General features: G+C 35.4%; 1 protein-coding gene across 1 annotated transcript in view; it reads left to right on the top strand.

Annotated features, from left to right (window-relative positions):
- The window catches only part of ITGA8 (integrin subunit alpha 8), a 213,656-nt gene extending 196,095 nt beyond the window's left edge, over positions 1-17,561 (top strand). Inside the window, exons 29-30 of the mRNA XM_074266669.1 lie at positions 10,977-11,099; positions 13,911-17,561. Of these exons, the coding sequence (XP_074122770.1) occupies positions 10,977-11,099; positions 13,911-13,997 (210 nt within the window). The 3' untranslated portion in view covers positions 13,998-17,561. The remainder of the gene's footprint in view (positions 1-10,976; positions 11,100-13,910) is intronic.
- The last annotated feature ends 1,913 nt before the right edge of the window (positions 17,562-19,474 follow it).

Genomic DNA, 19,474 nt, shown 5'->3' with positions numbered 1-19,474 from the left:
TCACATGGCAGAAAGGGATTACCTGATAAGTGAGCCCAAAGGCAATCAGATTGCAAAAATGGATTACACTTGGGGAGAATACAGGCCTTTTAAACCAACAGGGCTGTATCCAGTGCAAACAACTCCAATGTAATTGTCAGATGATGAGAAGAGATTTAGAAAGTGGTAAATAGAAGGAAATTAGATAGGTTAACTGCCTGGGAGAGAGGGTTTGCTTGTATTTCTTCAGCAGGAGAAGGAATCAGATGGGTGCCAACGAGTCATATTCGCCTTGTCCATCAGAGAGAGACAGAAAAAAGAGAAAGACCTCAAAATAAAGGAGAAGATCTAAGAAACATCTGACACTGAAAGAGCATGGATAATAAGAAGACTGTTAAAGAACTTTAAAAACCAGCAGGAATCATTGGACTTCCTCACACAAGATGAGACTAATGGACAATGGACTTATGGACATTTATAAATTTTCAATTTATGATTATTTGATTATGATTATGTTATATACTTCTAGCATGTGTTACATTACTATGTTACTATGTGCTTATGTAATTTATGTAATTATCTGTAATACTTCCCATATTGATGGATTTATGTTTCAAGGTCATTTATGTAATTATCTGTAATACTTCCCATATTGATGGATTTATGTTTCAAGGTCATGACTGTCCTATGTTCTAAATCAAAAGAAAGGGGGAGATGTTAGGATTACTAAGTGAGAACTGAGGTTGTCTGGATAGTGACAAGGTGAGAATTCAGGTTGGACAATTACAAGGTGAGAACTCAGGTTGACTTGATAGAAGGAGCAAGCCCATTGGCTGAAGTGGTTCTTCCCAGAAGCCCTTGCATTATCCCACGCCCATTCTCTGGGAGGGTAAAAAGCAACAGTGGGCCTGGAAAGTGAGTCTACATGGAGAAGGATAAGAGCTGGAGGAGATTCAATAAGACACTCTGAATTGCATCAGGCTTGACGGGGCTCTCTGCAGGAAGGGAAGTCACTTCTTTGGACAAGAGTTAACAGCAACTGCCTGGAGACAACGGTTCGTTACAGGAAGAAGAATCTGTCTGAGAGATTTGAGTAGACACAGCAGATCTCTTCCCAGAGAGCGATCCAGCAGCTTCTGGAGACGACAGCTCGCTACAGGTATCCAGCCTACAGAGTAGTTGTTTAGTCATGAGACATGGATATATATACATGCAAATAAATGCATTCATATATATATATATATATATATATATATATATATATATATATATATATATATATATATATATATATATATATATATATATATATATATATGTATATATATATATATATATAAAATCATATATTAAATCTATACATATACTTTTAAAATGGAGCTTTATCTAAATCTATGTCCATTGTAATTAGTACTTATGATGATTATTATCTTCAATGAGGATGTAGAAGGCCAGATTTTTCAACTTAGAAGGTTTTATAATCTTAAATATTTATCTGGACAATAGCAAAAGTCCCCTGTTCAGTCCTAAATGTCTCATAAGCATCTACAGCTCAATATGTTCATAAAAGAATATATTTTTCTCCTTAACTCATCCTTCCTCCTGATGTTTCTTCTCTAGTCAAGGTTTCAGAAATCTAGCTTCACAATGCAGTGTCATTTATCCCAGATTTTTCAAATCTTCACTTCTTTCTTTCTAACTTGTGGTCGTCTTTTTGATTCTAAATCAACAGCATCTCTTAGCTCCATCTCTTCACTCACATGACCACAAAGACTATTGTTCTCGTGACTTTTTTCTAGCCTGTTGCAAAAAAACCTCCTCATTGCTCTTCTTGCCTCTAAGCTCTTTGCAGTTCAAATCATTCTTCATACAGATCCAAAATGTCTGCTCCTGAAGCAGAGGCCCGAACATGTCACTGCAGTTCCCTATTGCCTCTAGGATCAAGTAAAAATCCCTTAGTGTGCTATTTAAAGCCCTTCATAATCTGGCTCAAACTTCTTTTTCAATGTTGATTATATAGGGTTCTTCACACACTTATCTTTAAACACTGTCCATCACACCTGGAATTCTCCCCTTCCTTCCTACCATCTCCTGGAACTTCTATTCTCTCTCTCTCCCCTCTCCCCCCCATCCCTCCTCTTCCCTCTCTTTCCTTTTTCTCTCCTCTCTTTCCCTCTCTGTCTGTATATGTATGTGTGGTTACATATATATACACACACACATATACTTAAACACAATATTATATATTTATATGTATTATTTATTTAATAGCATACACGTTGTATCACTTCCTTAGAAAGTGGGAGAGAAAAGAAACTGTTTTCGTTTTATCTCTTTATACATAAGACCCAGAATAATGCTTAGGCCAGAATAAATACTTAATTGTTGAAGTGAGCTGAATTGAAGTAACATAGGGAAATGAGGTGTCTGGGGGGGTGGAGACAAACAAATTCAGAGACAGAGAAGGCAACAGTGAGACAGAAACACACAGAGAGATAAAGAGGAGAAGGGGAGAGAGGCAGAGACACAGAGACAGAGAGAGACAGACACACAGAGAGACAGAAACAGAACAGATGGGGAGGGAGAGAGGGAGGGAGGGAGAAAGGAGAGAAGTACAAAACCTCTAGTACATAGACTAGGGGAAGAGAATGCATATTTTGAAATGTATTATTGATGTGTTTTTCACTGTCCCTCTTTTTTTTTTTTTTTTTTTTTTTTTTTTTTTTTTTGAGGCTGGGGTTAAGTGACTTGCCCAGGGTCACACAGCTAGGCAGTGTTAAGTGTCTGAGACCAGATTTGAACTCCTGTCCTCCTGAATTCAAGGCTGGTGCTCTATCCACTGAGCCACCTAGCTGCCCCCTCACTGTCCCTCTTTTTTATGGGAATAACCCCAATCTACTTTATATCAAGTGGCTGCTAAAATCATCATCCTACACAGTATTACAGGTTGTGCTCTTGATCCTGTAATCATGGTACTTTGGCACACTTCTTTTAAACATCCTTGTAAGTCTCAATAAAGTCTGTTTATACAAGGCTTTTGTAGCACGTAAATACAAATGTCACTATTAATTATAGTTACAAACACAAGAGAGCCTTTTACCTTCTATGTTGGTATTTTGTCAAAATATCTAAAAACATATCATAAATGTCTAATCCTAAAATGGGGTCATAATAAAGTTTTATTAATGATCTTTTTAACCCTATTAAGAGAGAGACAGTGACAGACAGACAGACACAAATTTAGAGACAGACAGAGAGACTTAAGGTTCAAAGTAGAGGAGATTAAATGTCCATTTAAGAGAAAATCTAAGCTATTTATGACTTTAAGTGATAAGTAAATGGGTTAAATGAATTGTTTAAATCTCATGCAGATTTTTTTAAATAGCCCAATTTTTAGAAACAGTCCCGTAAAAATCCCACTAGTCACTTAACTGACAGTCTATTTAATTTTTTTTCCTTAAATGTTCAACTATATCCCTTCCTTGAACTTTAGTTTGTCTTCAGGGAGCAGTTTTAACCACACATCACCCTAGCTGGAAGTGCACAGGTCTCTTAGGAAGCATGGTGTAGTATTTGGTGATGATGATGATGATGATGATGATGATGATGATGATGATGATGATGATGATGATTCAGAGGAGCCTCACTGTCAGTCTGTCCTTTGAATCTTTTGAAGCAACCGTGTTATTGATAAGCCTTCCTTGTAATGATATTCCTTTGTCACTGCAACTAACAAATGCCATTGAACAAGATCCAAAAAAAAAATTTAGATTGAAAGGAATTATATTACATGTTGTTTTACAGCAAGGTTTCACAGTAATTAAAATCAAAACAATAACAATCAAAAAAAAGCAACAGAAAGGCTTAGTACTTAAAAGGAGATAAAACTGACCAAAAAGTGTATTTGACAATCCACAAGGATTAAGTCATTGTTGTTGTTCAGTCATGTCCATTTGGGACCCCATTTGGGGTTTTCTCAGCACAGGTTGGAGTAGTTTGCCATTTTTTCTCCTGTTCATTTTTAGATGAGGAAACTGAGGCAAACAAGGTTAAATAACTTGACTAGGGGTCACACAATTAATAAGTATCTGAGGCCACATTTGAACTCTGGAAGATCAATCTTGTGACTCCAGGCCCTACTGCTCTGAAGACACTAAGAAGGACCAATACAGACTCTGCCCTCAAGGAGCTTTATTCTAATTGGAGAGACAAGTGAATAACTAGGTACATACAAAAGGAGATGAACCATAATCTGTAGGCATTATTAAATAATTTTCAGAATTAATGATCAAACCATCATTACTTACCCATTCATTAATCATTCCAATTAGTTTCTGGTCTTCTTGTCAAACTCTTGATGCAGAAATCCTCTCTCCTGGGAAAGAGCAGCAGCTAACTCATATCTCATTACCCATATTACCACTGAAAGAGTACATAATTTACTTAAGGCTACATGTCTGTGAATCACCAGAGAAGGACTTGAATCTAGGTTCTCCTGACTCCAAGATTGGCCATTTCTCCACTTCTCCATGCTGTCACACTCGGTTATATTGTCAGAGCTTTGATATGATCCTTCCCCTTGTAGGGCATTGTTCTGGTGGAACTGTCCAGGATTTACTTTAGCACAGGCCATTTTACATTTTCTAAACTTTTTCCAATGTCCCTACTTAAAAACAAAAAACTTAAGCTCTTCTTTGGGGGCTCTTGTCTTTATAACCAGAGTAAGTAGCAGATCTTAATTGATGGCTTGACCCCTTTTTTCTTTCAACATGCATGTATTCTCAAGGCCATATTCCATGTGAATGGTAGAAATCCATTTAACTAGGTGCTGAACTTCCACCTCAGATGGACTGACAGGGATCCATTTCCTGTCCTGCCATGTTCCAAGGACTCTCCATAGTCCTAGAAAGTACTCTTTCTCCTAGATTTGTCTATGACTTCCATAGTCAATCATTGAAGAGAAAGGGAAAGGAATAAACCTTTATGTCATATTTAATTTCATCCTTACAATGACCCTGAGAGGTGCTCTCATTATCCCCAATTGAGGAAACTGAGGCAAACAGAGGTTAACTGACCTACCTATCAATGTCCTAGGTCAGAGTAGAATTCAGCCAACTCTCTACTCCCTTTAATGAGAATGAAAAAAAAAAAAGACTCAACACTGAGTGAGTACCTTTCTTTCCACCGTGATTGATTCTATGTATTAGTAAAGTCAATAGAATAGCAACTATAACCAAAACACAAATGAACTCTAAGTCAAGGCAATTGTGTTCTAGTTCAGAGAGTTTGTAAAGTCCTTCTATCTCCTGCACAGATGGCCTGCCTCCAACTTCAGAAGACCAGAGCTAAGGGCAGGGGTGAGGGCATTTGAGGAAGGAAGGGTAAAGAAAGAGGATCAAGTAAGAGAGTGAGCTTACTCCTGGTCATCTCATTAAGACTTGGGCAGCTTTAGATCTTGGTGGATTGAGGAAAGCTGTGGTGGAGAGATTTAGAGCATCCCCCTAACTGACTACTTCATCTTCTCTTAAGATGTCACCTCAGCATTAGAAACAGAAAATTCTTCCAAAATATTTGCTTTTTCTTAAAAGACCAGCAATTTCCTTATCAGAAGCTTCCTTCTGCCAATAAACTTATCCTCTCTATATATAAATATTCTCTCTATATGTAGATTTGCAATTTATAATTTTCAAGAGTTCCTATGGGGGACCAAAATGTTAAGTGCCTTGCTCAGAGTCACTTGGCCAGAATATGTAAGCCATAATGGTAGAATTCAGGTCTTTTTGATTCCAAAGACAGCTTTCTATGAGGACATACATACTCTCCAAAATCTTAAATAGCCTTTTCAAAAGTCTGGCTCTAACTTGTCAAGTTTTAGAACCACTGCATCAGACGCCACAATCCCAAAATTGTAGTGAATACCACCAAAGTATTCAGTCATGTGGCTGTTCAGTCTTTTTCAATCCTGTCCAACTCTTCATGATCCTATTTGAGGTTTTCTTGGCAAAGATACTAGAGTCTTTTGCCTTTTCCTTCTCTGGCTCATTGTATAGATGAGGAGACCAAGGCAAACAGGGTCATACAGCAAGTAAGTGTCTGAGACCAGATTTGAACACAAGGTGAGTCTTCCTTGACTCTTTACTCTTATCCATTGCTGCATCTAGCTGCCGAAAGTATACAGTGGACTCCACTGATTCTATTCCTTCACCTTTTATTAAGAAAAATAACAATTTTTTATTTTAATTCCTTAGAGATGCTTCTTAAATAGTGGCTTGAATAAGAAACAGTTAGGTTTTTCCATGAGATAATTAGGTAAAATTCAAAGAAACATCCTATAAGTTTTACCAATTTGCCAAAAGGTCAAGAACCAATGACTTTAACTTTCAGCAAACAAAGACTCTCATATTATTCTGCTCAAGGAGATAGGAGATTTCGTTTAGATGATGAATATAATCAGATCAATTCAGAACTGGTTGTATGACTGGGCTCAAAAGTAACTATTAATGAGTCAGTGTTTTCTCCAGTGACATTTCCACTGAGGTCTTAAGTGGGATTTATATTTGGTTCTGAACTCTTTAACATTTTATCAATGACCTGGATAAAATCATAGATAGTATGGACAAATTTTCAGGTGACAGAAAACTGGGACTGATAACTAACACAATAAACCAGAGGTTCAGACGTGTGACCAAATTTGTAGCCCATAACAATACTGAATGTGGCCCAAACATTAAAATGTAATTGAGAAATAGAATCTAAATAATTTAAGTCATTATCCAGCCTGTAGGGATCTTCATGTATGGCTTAGTCATCTCCCCATCCCACTTCCACCTTCTTCTCCTGGTTTTTATTTTAGTTTGACACTAGTATACTAGATAACCAGATCAGGATTAAGAAGGGTTTTTATAATGGGATCATTCTAAATATATAAAATTCATTAGGGATGAACATAACATAATTCCCAGTCTCATCAAAGAGTTCTTATAAATAAGTGCTTGATGAATTTCAGCCATGTGCCAGGAGTTACACAGAGTATAGAATTAGGCATGAGTTTGGCCTTTAAACACATTTGCAGGAATCCATGTATTTTATTGCAATTTTACTTCTGTGGTGGAATAAATAATCTTTAGACTCACTTCTGGATCTAAAAATATATTAAAGTAAATTCAGCACATTTACAGAAAATTGTATTAGGGGCTGGAGAAAATGCGACACTGAGATATTGCTTTGCCATGATGGAGTGACTAGAAAGCTGGATCTGTAACCAGAAACCCTGACATTAGTTCACACCTCTGGTTTATATTTCAGGGCCTCAGTTTCCTCATCTAGAAAATGAAAGCATTAGAAGGAATGACCTCACTAAGATCCCATCCACTTCAAAATGTGTGATTTTACCTAGGAGAGATCAAAAATAATCGTTTGATAACATTCTAGCTACTCAGAGGCAAGAGCTCTTCCCCCCCCCCCTTTATATCCCTAGTGCTATATATTAGGCATTAAATAAATGCTTATTGAATGGAATTGAATTAAGTTCATTCATCATTAGGGCATGATACATATGTAGAGAAAATAAGGCAATACATATTAATTTTAAAATCCATTAAAAAGATGTGAAGTGCCATGGGAGATCTGTGAGACAAATGAGAGGGAAGCAGATAAGACTTGATGGAGAAAGTGAGATTTGAGCTGGGTTTTAAAGGATGGGTAGGACCTTGAGAAAGGGATAGCACACTTCAGGTAAAGAAAAATGTCATCAAAAGCAAAGAAGTAAATAAAATCAAGCATGGAAAGCAGTCCAATTTGACTGTAGTATATTGCATACATGAAGAAGATTAGCACCTTAGATTTAGATCAAGAGAGTATTTCAAAGGTTCCTAATCCAACACTAACTTTACAGAGAAGTAAACTAAGCATATTGAGATGAGGCTGGAAGAGTTAAGTGGTACCAGATTTCAAAGGTCTAGAATGCCCACTATAATCTTGTGTCATAACAATTGACAGAGTATGCTCAAAAAGTATCAGAAGTAAAACTAAAATCTGGGTCTACCTAGAATTCCCGTGACTTTAGGTGTCTTTAAAAATATTACCTCTAGTAGCTTTTCTCAAGCTATTTAAGAATATAACAATTGTAAGGCTGTACCATGAATTATAGTCTCCAAGAGACACATGAGAAAAATAATTTTGTTAATTCTGCATCCATATTCAAATTAATAACCTTGAAATACAGAACTTAACTTCTTAACAGACATCATGTTGTTTCCAAGTATTTATTTTGAGGTACTTAAGCATTTTGAAATGTAACCAGAATTTACTTAACTGATGGCCACTTTCCCAGTAAGCACCAAATGCTTTATATTAAAACAAGTGGGTAATATGCAAGTTTCATTTCCAAGAGGCATTTTTAAAATGATTTAATTACTAAGGAAAAATAATAGCAAAAGGAAAAAATAAAGAGTAGATTAAAATAAAAAATACAATTTGCAAAGTATTTCACATACATTATTTTATATAGCATATATTATATATATATTTATATATGCAATTTTGTGAAATAGAAACTTATTTTTCTGTTGATTTTTTTCTAAGACCTTTGATTTCACTGATACAGAGAAATATCAGTGAGGAAGCTTCCTGTAAGAATGAATCCTGTAAAAAGAAATTCTCAACTGCTCTGTACTTGGAGTCTTAGAAAGTTATGTGAGACACTGACAGTTCAAATGACAACTACTATGTCTAATTCTGGCCTTCTCTCTCCCCTACTATATATATAAGAGGATCATCATCACAGAACGATAGAATATAAAAGGGGAAGCGATCATCCATGGCCATTTAGCCAAACCCATGAACAAAAGGAATCCCACCAACATACCTATCCCTAAAACTTAGGTAGACAATTTTTCATCTATCAATTTAGTAAGCCTGTCCAAAAACAAAATAAAGGCAAAGAGGTTACTGTGATATGAAATGATCCAGCCTCTTCTTGAAGAAAGACCTCCAAGGAGGGGGAAATCTCTTTGCAATGAACAGATAGTCCTGTCCTCTATGGGCGAAAAGAACCAATCAAATCCTTCTTTTACATAACAGCACTTTAAAGAATTGAACATAGTCTTCCCTTTTCCCAGTCTCTCTTCTTTCTCCAGGTTAAACACCCCTAATTTTTTTTCAATTGATTCTCATATGGCATGATCTCAGGGCCCTTTATCATCCTGGTGATTCTCCTCTGGACACTCGCCAGCTTATTAATATCTTTATTTAAATGTGGTACCCAGAACTGATCTTCAGATTAGGCATGATGATGGCAAAGTCAATGGAACTTTTACTCCCCTATTCCCAGAATCGATGCTTTTCTTAATTCAGACCAAGATAGTATTTTTTTGGCTTCCATAACCATATTAGTGACTAGTGTTTGAAGTCAAATCTTTTTCAGAAAAGCTGCCTAATCATGCCTCCCTCTCTTATACTTGTGAAGTTTATGGTTTTTTTATCCAAGTATAAGATTTTATGTTCATCCCTAATGAATTTCATATACTTAGAGTGACCCATTATAAACACCTTTCTTAATCCTGATCTGGTTATCTAGTATACTAGTGTCAAACTCAAATAAAAACCAGGAGAAGAAGGTAAAAGTGGGATGGGGAGGAGACTGAGCCATACATAAAGATCCCTGTGGGCTGTATAATGTCTTAAGTTATTTATATTCTATTTTTTCATTTTGTTAAATATTTCTCAATTACATTTTAATCTAGTTTGGACCACATTCAGTATTGGGGCTACAATTATGGCCCTTGGGTCGCACGTTTGAACCTCTGGTCTACTGTGTTAGTTATCAGTCCTAGTTTTCTGACACCTGAAAATTTGGCCATGCTATCTATGATTTTATCCAGGTCATTGGTAAAATGTTAAAGAGCTCAAAATATAAATCCCATTTAAGACCTCAGTGGAAGTGTCCATGAAGATAACACTGACTCATTAATAGTTACTTTTGAACCCAGTCATAAACCAATTCTGAATTGATCTGATTATATTCATCATCTAAACTAAATCTCCTATCTCCTTGACCAGAATAATATGAAAGGCTTTATTTTTGCTAAAAGTTAAAGTCATTGGTTCTTAACCTTTTGGCAAGCTGGTAAAACTTATAGAATAATTTGTGTAAAGTATATAAGGTTTCAAAGAAAAACAAGCATATGGAAATAACAGTTTTAAAATACTTTTTTAAAAAGTTCACAACATCCTAAAAAATTTATCTACATACCACAGGCTAAGAACCTTTGTTCCAACTAACATAGTATTTTCTAAATATTCTCCTCTTCTACTAATTTAGCAACACTATCAAAAAAAGAAAATGAGATAAGTCTGGCAAGATCCAATCTTCACAAATGGCTGGCTCTTTATAATCGCTTTTCTATCTAGCTGTTATCAAATATCCCTTTAAGTATCTGTCCTAGAATTTTCCCAGAAATTGAAATCAAATTCACAGCTACTAAATATGAGAGACAAAAAGATTTTGACTGACGTTCAACATTCCATTTCTTTATTGTAGGACATATTGAAGGAATCCAGATGTTTTCCCAAGAAAGGCTTTTATTCTTTGTAGAATAAAGACCTTGTCATCGCAAATGTGAAACTGAATCCTGGCAATTCCATTGTTCCATGAAATCTTTGGTCCAGTTTAGAAGGAAGTAATACCTAAAAATGAATTAGACAGTTTCTGCTCTATCCAGCAGTCCCAGAAATATGGGTCCATTCTAATGCTTCAATGGTGATTGATAGTAAACAATAGAAAGTTTGCTCTTTCTCCTAATAGGGATAACAAGGTAGCCACAGTAATTCCTGATCTGGCTTTTTACACTTCTTATTCTTTGGAAAGACCAACTCACCAGTTATCCCACTGTTTCATTTGGATCGGTGATCCTTCCCTGACATTGCTGGCTGATCCCTGCATCCCTGTGTGAATTAATTTTCAAATTAAAGTGTCTTTGTCTCACTTTTCATTTCAGATCAGAACATCAGTCATCTGGGCAACTCCCAATGTCTCCTTCTCAATTCCGTTGTGGGTTATCATATTAGCCATACTTCTTGGATTACTGGTCCTCACCCTTTTGACCTTAGCTTTATGGAAGGTAAGTCTTTGGTTTTTATCCTTCTTGACCCTTCCTTTGGTCTATGGAGTAGTGAAGCTGTCCAAAAGAATTTAGAAAGAGAGTGACTGTTTAATCTTGAACTCATGATCTTTAACTCTTCAGAGGAGCATAAAAGGAGCATTTATCACATATCTTGTTAGCTTTGGCAAATTTAAGATGCCTGTGGAACTGATATTTAAGAAGACTGCTGTGGTTTAGGGCCTGCTTTCATGTTGGGAATTTACTTGTAAATGAATTGTGAGAGAACTTGGCTCTACTATCCAAGACCAGGCATCTCCCTTCTGGAACACTGAGGGTGTTGAAGTCCTAGCAAAGACGTTTTCTTGTGTAATTTACCTGGGTCCTTGCTTTTCAGTTGACATGATGCTGTTCCTAATGTTTTAAAGCTAATTAAACAGCTGCCTTCAGAACGGGCCAATTTGGATATGATCCTTTAAATGTCTGTTAAGCCAACAAGGTTACAAATTTAGTAACACTCTTCCAACTGCAATGATGTTTTTTTAAAAACTTCAGATACTTTTAACCTGTGTCACTATTAAGCAATCTCAAATTTCCCTTCTTGTGTGTATTTTATCATGGTTTACTCCAGTGGCCTACAATGGGAACTAATTTTTGGCAAGACAGTTTGCATCCATGCCAAGTTCTGTCTTAATTTACTTTCCAAAATAGAAACTCCATCACAAACACCACTACTATGGCAATAACTAATGCGAAGCACGTCGCAGCTGATTTCTGTCTGTTCTAAGTACCTTACAAACACAACACGTTCTCTTTTAAAAACAGCAAAAAAATAATAATAATAAGTCAGTGAGGGTCTTTGCTTTATTTCAACCTAGCCAAAGGGGACACTATCTACATATAATCTTGATCTGAACAATGGCTTCTCTCCTGTCTATCAGAGATTGATAAAATGACTAGATTCTTCACCACTACTACCATTCCCCCAAACCCTAATAAATGTCTTATGTTTATTGTCTATGGGCAGCTCACTTCTTACATACTGTGAACTTTTGAGTTTGTCAAAAAGGATTCCTCCCCCCAAAAAGAATTTCACTAAGATACAAAAAAGAGCAAAGCAATTCATTATCTTAAAGAACAATATTTTCTTATGTCTCATGCCATCCTATAACACAAATGGGCTTTTTTCAAACTTGTGGAAATAGTCTTCCTATTGTATTATAGACAATATTTTCAGAAATTGAGCATTAATTAAGGTCCTATATCAACATCAGATAACTGACAGGAGGTGTCATATAAATATACATAAAAAAAAAGAAAAAGAAAAAAGAAGATTCTAGTTAGAAGCCAAACTAAGTGAACTGAGCTACTAAAATGGAGAAAAAAGAGAATAAAATCCTGTGATTAAAAATTTGGATTCCCACTGTGAAAGACCCTTGAATCTTCCTATAGAAGTGAATATAGTCTCCTGAAAAAGACACTGTTTAGAAATTCAATGCATATAGCTACAAACCATCTTCTACCACTAGAACACTGTGATTTATAGTGGGAACGATCCAAGAAGTCTGAGAACCTGAATTCAGATCATCCTGGCTACTTTTTACCAATAGTGTGATCTTAGGCAGCTTATTTTATGTTTCTAAGCTTAACTTACTTAAATAAAAAAGAAAGAAAGAAAGAAATAGTTTGGGCTAGATGATCAAGATAGTCTCTTCCAACACTCAAAAGTCTATGGCTAAGATAATAAGCCAAATTATTGCCTTTATACTTTGAAATACAGGTTCCATTAAATGTGGAGGTGAGAGCCTATAGCCTATCCAACAGCTGGTTCCAAGAGAGATTGATTCCCTCTAAGCAAAAAATCAGTGATCAATAATTTATAAATATAATATATTAAATATGATTTTATATATATTGAGAAGTGGATGGAGGGCAGACCTTGAAGTCAAAATGTTTAGTCCAAGTTGTAGATCTGACCCATACTGACTGTGTGATCCTGAACAAGTTCCCAAGGCACCTCTTAGTGCCCCCAAGCAATATCTAAGACAAGGGTAATAATAACCTTCCAAGGGTTTCATGAACTTGATCAGGGAAAAAAAAAAGTCTTTCTTTTCATTAATTCTGACATTTAGCATTTTTTTCAAGTATTTAAAAAACATCACACAAAGAACAATGTCTAAGTCCAGACTGGCAGAAGGTATAGGATACATCAAAATGTTTAGAACCCCTGGTCTGAGATTAAAAGCTGCAGAGAAGGTATTGATCAGGAGCAGCGAGGTGATACAGTGAATAGAGCCCTGGCACAGTAGGTAGGCACTTAATTTTTATCTATATTAGAAGAGAGAGTAACTCCTTGATTGCTTCCTCTATTGATAAAATCATGGGCTAGTCCAAAAAAAATTATATGTGCATTTAGGTATATATGCATATGTATTTAATAACTTAAATGGAAAGTTTTTATAAGTATTTAAGGCACTCCCAAGTGGAACTATGCTAATATATATTTAACAATCATCTCTCCAAAAAAAGACACACTTTTAAATTTAATATCCATTATTAATCTTTTCTATCACTTTTTAAAATCTAGACAATAAAAAATCCAATAAGTTAAGTCTGATTTGTAGTATTTGCTGATTTCTGAAATGGAAATACTCCCCAATAATGACGTTGACAGACTAATAATAGCTGATTCCTATAGATCCCTGCTACCAGACAGTCTTTGGCATGTAGGATCCTACTTTCAATGAAGAATGTATTCTTTTTTTCAGTTTAGAAAAAAAAAACATTTGTCTATATATCCGTTTATCTTTTTTTTTTTTTTTTTTTTGATAGTGTGGATTCTTTGACCGAGCAAGACCTCCCCAGGATGATATGGCTGACAGGGAGCAATTAACAAATGACAAAGTTCCTGATGCATGAAAAAAAGATTTTTAAAAACCCACCAACTCAATTCAGAAGAAAGACTAAAGCCAGCCACTATGGAACCAGTGGGCACCATGTTGACGCCATTTGAATTCTGCAGTACTTTGGGAACTCGCCATGCAATGAGCATAATCTTTTGGGAAAGGACCTTCATCAAAACAGACCCATTATTGGGAAGAGTTTTGTTGTCGTTTTGTTCCTGTTCTAGACTTATTAGAGACTTAAGACTGTGCAAGATGGCTTAAATTGCTTTCTAGATAAACCCAACTTAAAATGCAAGGATAAAATGCCCGAGTTGCTGTAGAATCTAGAAGGTGAACTAGTGCACAATCCTTTAAACACTACTGTATCAAACAGAATATTTGACACCTCCCTATGGAAAAGAAACATTGCTTCTGAAACTGTGGCTCAGGGAGACAAGCAATATGTTGTTGGTACTGTGAAAGTACTTTTTAATGCTACAAAGAAACTAAGTGGGGGTAGTGAGTATTTATTTTTTCCACCTCTGTAGTTTGACATCTGGAATGTCAGAGGACCCAGACAGGATGTCATTACCCATTTTTGAACATTATTTGCTCAGTTCACAAAGAAGAAAAGTACATTTTGCAAAAATGGTGTTTCAGCAAAAAAAAAAAAAATGCTTCTTTAGAAAAGTTGCAGAATGGATGCAAAATTTGAGAACAAAGAGAATCAGTTCTAAGATTCAGTTGCACATAATACTGTATCTTCTCGGACCTGTTGGCATTCATTTTACACCCACCATCCAAGGATTCAAGGCTGCCTAAATGAACGTCACCAAATGCTGCAAAAAATTTTTAAAAATGTTCCCTCATGTTTTCAATTACATCAGTTCATCATATGTCACGATACTTCCAAAAACTCTCTCCATTTTGTGTGAGTGTGTGTGTGTGTGTTTAAATTATAGTAATACATCAACATTTCAAAAATTCTTTCCTTTGGTGTGGAATCACCTCCAACTACTCAAATAACAACTCTGCTTTCAAAGAATTTTTTTTTGACTTGCTAAGGTGAAAATGTTCCTCAGTAGATGACCAGCATCCCTATAATGAGCCTTTTTGTGCTTAGTAAGCCCTAGGATGATTCCAACACTATCCATGTGTATACAAAGTGTACACATGTACAGAAAGCCTTTTTAGCTTGACCAAACCTATTAGAGCTCAAATTCTACTATTCAGTAGCCCATGGGAAACAAAGTTCACCTCCATGCCAGAAAAACGCATCATAGGAATATTTCAGTGAAGAATTTTTTACTCTTTTTAAAACTTTTTTTTACTAACTTAATAGTAAGCAATGTTAAAATGCCCACAATGAAATTTCAAAGTAGATTTCATTACTGTGAGATTTACATCATAAGCCTCATATATTTAAGGAAGGTTTGGAAGCTACAACAATATTTTTTATTTAAATATCTACTTTTCCTATCAGTTTGTGTTATCAACACATACAAAACATGTATCAGCCATGAATAGAAGGGAAGTATAATATAATACTGATCTGGTATAGAACAAAAAGTGTCTCTTGAAGAAAATTTTTAGAACTTATATTTTCTGAGATGCATCTCCAAATTCTATGTGCTTTTTGCTGTTTACTTTTGAAATTAGCCAGGATAGCTTGTAGTATCAAAGAACTGTTTTATAAAACATTTTTTCTATATTCATTTTGAATTGAATGCCCACAAAAAATTTGATTTTTAAAAACCTACATATAAATATTCTATATCATTGTATATAATACTGTCATTGATAAACTAGGATTAACCAGCCCAATTAATTCACATCATCTGCACAATTTTGTATTATTTTTATTATAATGAAATATCACTTTTAAGAAATACAAATTTTATGTGCAATACTTTATATACATATGTATTTGTAGCATGTTTACACTGGCATTAATTTTTGTTTTATATATGAAGAAGAAATCTTTTGAAACATACTGATGAAATAACAAAAAACATTGACAGAAAGCCTTGAGTATGCAATGCAGTTGGGAAAAATTATATCACAGTTTGAACAATCATACTTTATTTGAAAGATAAGCCAAAGTTGCAGATACTAAATTAAAAAAAAAAATCATTCCTCAGCCTGGCAGGAAGCCTTTTGGCTGCAGCTGTAAAATTTCATTAGAAACCAATTGAGAGACATATGGAGTAATGCACTGTTACTTTGAGCAAAAGGTTTGTTTCATATTTCTACTGCCTTGTAGATGCAGCTTTGCCATGGTAGTCATCTGGAGCATTCTCCTGTCAAAAAGTCAACTTTAGTTTCCATTGTTTGTGGATTACAATTACAATGGTGTTAAGGAGTTTTAGTATTTCAAATCATCATTCCCTAAGAGATTTTAAGCGTCTGTTATGGTATCAGAGTCTGTTTTAAAGGGATTTTCTTTGAAAAAAAAAATGCCTTCTACAAATAGGGGCTCCTATGTCATGTGAATGCAAAAGTGGACCTCCCCAGGTTCCTGGAATCCCACTCTAGATACATTGCTTTCAATTGCAAAAAGTTTTCTGTCTCCAAGGACCCTTCTGAAAATGTAGATGCTGAGATGAGTAACACCTTGGAAGATATATCAGATAGAAGATGTATCAGATAGCTAAGAATAAGGCATTGGCACAGGATGGCCCGGGCTAAGACATTCAGCCTGTTTGGGCTTTATCCATTTCATCTGCAAAATGAGGAGACTCTGTGACTAAGCAATAATAATAATAAGAGCTTCAAAGTTTACAAAATGCAATGACTTATCTCCTTTGACTCTCACAATACTCTGTTAGGGAAGCTATGCATATTTTGTCACAGTTTTACTGATGAAGAAACTAAGTCAGAAAAATTGCTCCAAATCACTTATATAATTAATGAATTGACAAGGTCTGAACCTAACTCTTCTGATTTTCTAACAATCTATGATTTTGTGATTGAAGATGTCCTGGAAGATGGCAGACTGCCAGGAGAGGAAAAAGGTGCTCAAAAAGAGAAGCAGAAGGACATTGACTTTGCTGTGGGCTATCCCTATTTAGAGAAAAATGGAAGGTTTCAAACTGGCAGATGATCTTGTTGAACTGTTCTGTCTCCTAAGGAATAGACCACAGAATACATATGTATACATGATCCCCATCTACCACGTCTAGTGTAGTAAAGACAGCATAGAAAAAAAAATCAAACAAAATGAAATAAGGTGAATCAGCCCAGAATATATTTACTGAACATTCATTTCCTACACAAAATATTAGACAGAGCAGTGAATATCTTTTCTTTATTAAAGCAATGTCAGTGGCTTAAAAATCCATAACATGCTTGCATATTACAATTTTCATACATTTTTCACTCTTGCAGCTAATTTGAAGGCACAAAAATGGGCATATTAAGTTTTATAAACTTTGGAAAGCCCAGAAACATGAAAATTGGATAGTTTGCAAAACATTGCGCAAACACTACGTTGCCATTGAAACAATGAAGTCACTGTTAAATAGTTATATGTATATTGGCTGAGGTTTCCATGTACCTATTTACTTTGTCACAAATAAAATACCAGGTGAAAGACAAATGACGTGTTTGATGTGCTTTGTTTCACATGCAGTAAACAACTTTTACATATGACACTAATGTTGTATTTCTGTTTTTATGCCTTCATTGGAGAGACTTCGTGTTTATTAAGCATGAAAGATAGGCCGACATATTATGCACCCCCACCTCCAGGAGATAGGACAATGGTCCATCAACTTGTACAAAAACATAACACAAAATGTACCAACATGTTTGTTGATCTTGGAGACCATTGAAAAATCAGTTGGAAACCCACTAGACTTCAGGCTAGATTTAACCTTCCACCATTGGTAGAGTTCTTTTGCTCAATAGCAGTCTAAGAGAAAGCATGTCAATTAAGGAAGTTCTCAAAGACTCTTCACTCAGATCATCTTGTTCTCAGATTAATTAGCTAGAAGTAGGACTTCTCAAAATCCCTCAAAGACTTATTAAAGTGGCACACAACTAAGTTTTCATATGTACTGATTATTGTACATAATCCATATCACCTTCTGGGAGCTATCTTCAAATCCAAAATGGCCTTTTGAATGCCAATTACAATTAAATGGCTGCTTTCTTTGCATGAGGTATTATAAAGTATTATGATGGATGGGATACCATTTAGAAATAGAGCAAAACCATAAACCCTACACCTGCTTAAGACAACAATGAGTTCAGAACAGCAAGAGTACAAAAGGCATGACCATTCTTACTACTTTTAATTTCTACCCCCCTACAATACCATCTGCATTAGCTCTGTCTTTTGGAATTGTTTATGAGTAAATTCTTTGTTATTTATGATGGTTGACAATGATCCATATGGAAATATAGTCACATATTTGCATCTCTTGACAATAAAAAATGTCTTGAATTTAGCTTATATAGATACCAGTTGCAACACAGTAGGAAAGTTCTTAATGTCTGTTGCTTCTTTTGATTATGAGCTTTGTTGTACTGAAAGTTAAGTTTTCAGCAAATTGCTCTTTTTAAAATTTGATGTTGTTGGTGATGTTTTTCTAAATTTTAGAAATGAACCATCCCAGTTTTAGACTTTGACATCAGCATTCACCTAATGGTAGAATGAAATGTGGAACTATTCCTCCTAGAGATCAGCATCTCATACCAAATCCTTGAGAAAGCCAATCTGTGCCTCTGTTTCTCCTTAATCATATCTTTTCTCTCTTAAATCTTACTTTTGACTTTATCATTCAACTGAAGCTGATTTCTTTAAAGTTGCCAAGTATTTCTTAATTGCCAAGTCTTATAAAGTCCTTTTTAACAGTTTGTTTCCTAGCCTTTGACACCTTTGATTACCTTCTCCTAAATAAATCAACAAATGTGTAATAAGCACTCTCTATGTGTCAGGCACTTTCCTGAGTGTTGGGATGAAAAGAAAAAGAAAAGAAAACAACACAGTCTTTGTGTTGTTCACAGTCTAAGGGAAGAGACTAGGTTTTTCTGATAATGTTCTCTCCTGGTTTTCCTTCTTCAGTCATGTCTGATTATTCCTTCCTGGTCTTCTTCACCATATCAAAATTATGTTTACAACTTGTATCTTCCAAAGTTCGATGTTGGGTTTTCTCTTTCTGCTTAGCCATGATCACATCAGGTCCCATATGTTCAATTATCCACTTGACATGGATGATTACCAGATCCAGCCCTAATCTTTTTCCTGAGTTCCAGTCTCACATGACTAACTTCTTCTTGATCATCTCAAACTGCATGTCCTATCAACATTTGTCTATTAACGGAACTCATTCTCTTTCTACTCCAAACCCCAGCTTGCTTCTGAATTTCCTTTTTGCTTTTAAGAGCACTATTATCTTCCAATTACCCAGGAACAGCCTTAGTATCATCCTCAGCTTCTCACAATCACTCTATATCCAGTCTGTTGCCAGATCTTATCGATTCTACTTTCACAGCATCTTTTGTATG

The sequence above is a fragment of the Sminthopsis crassicaudata genome, chromosome 5 (genome assembly GCF_048593235.1).
Source record: "Sminthopsis crassicaudata isolate SCR6 chromosome 5, ASM4859323v1, whole genome shotgun sequence".
NCBI classification, from domain to species: Eukaryota; Metazoa; Chordata; class Mammalia; order Dasyuromorphia; family Dasyuridae; genus Sminthopsis; species Sminthopsis crassicaudata.
The sequence above is the reverse complement of the archived record's forward strand: the minus strand, read 5'-3'. Positions and strand labels throughout refer to the sequence as shown.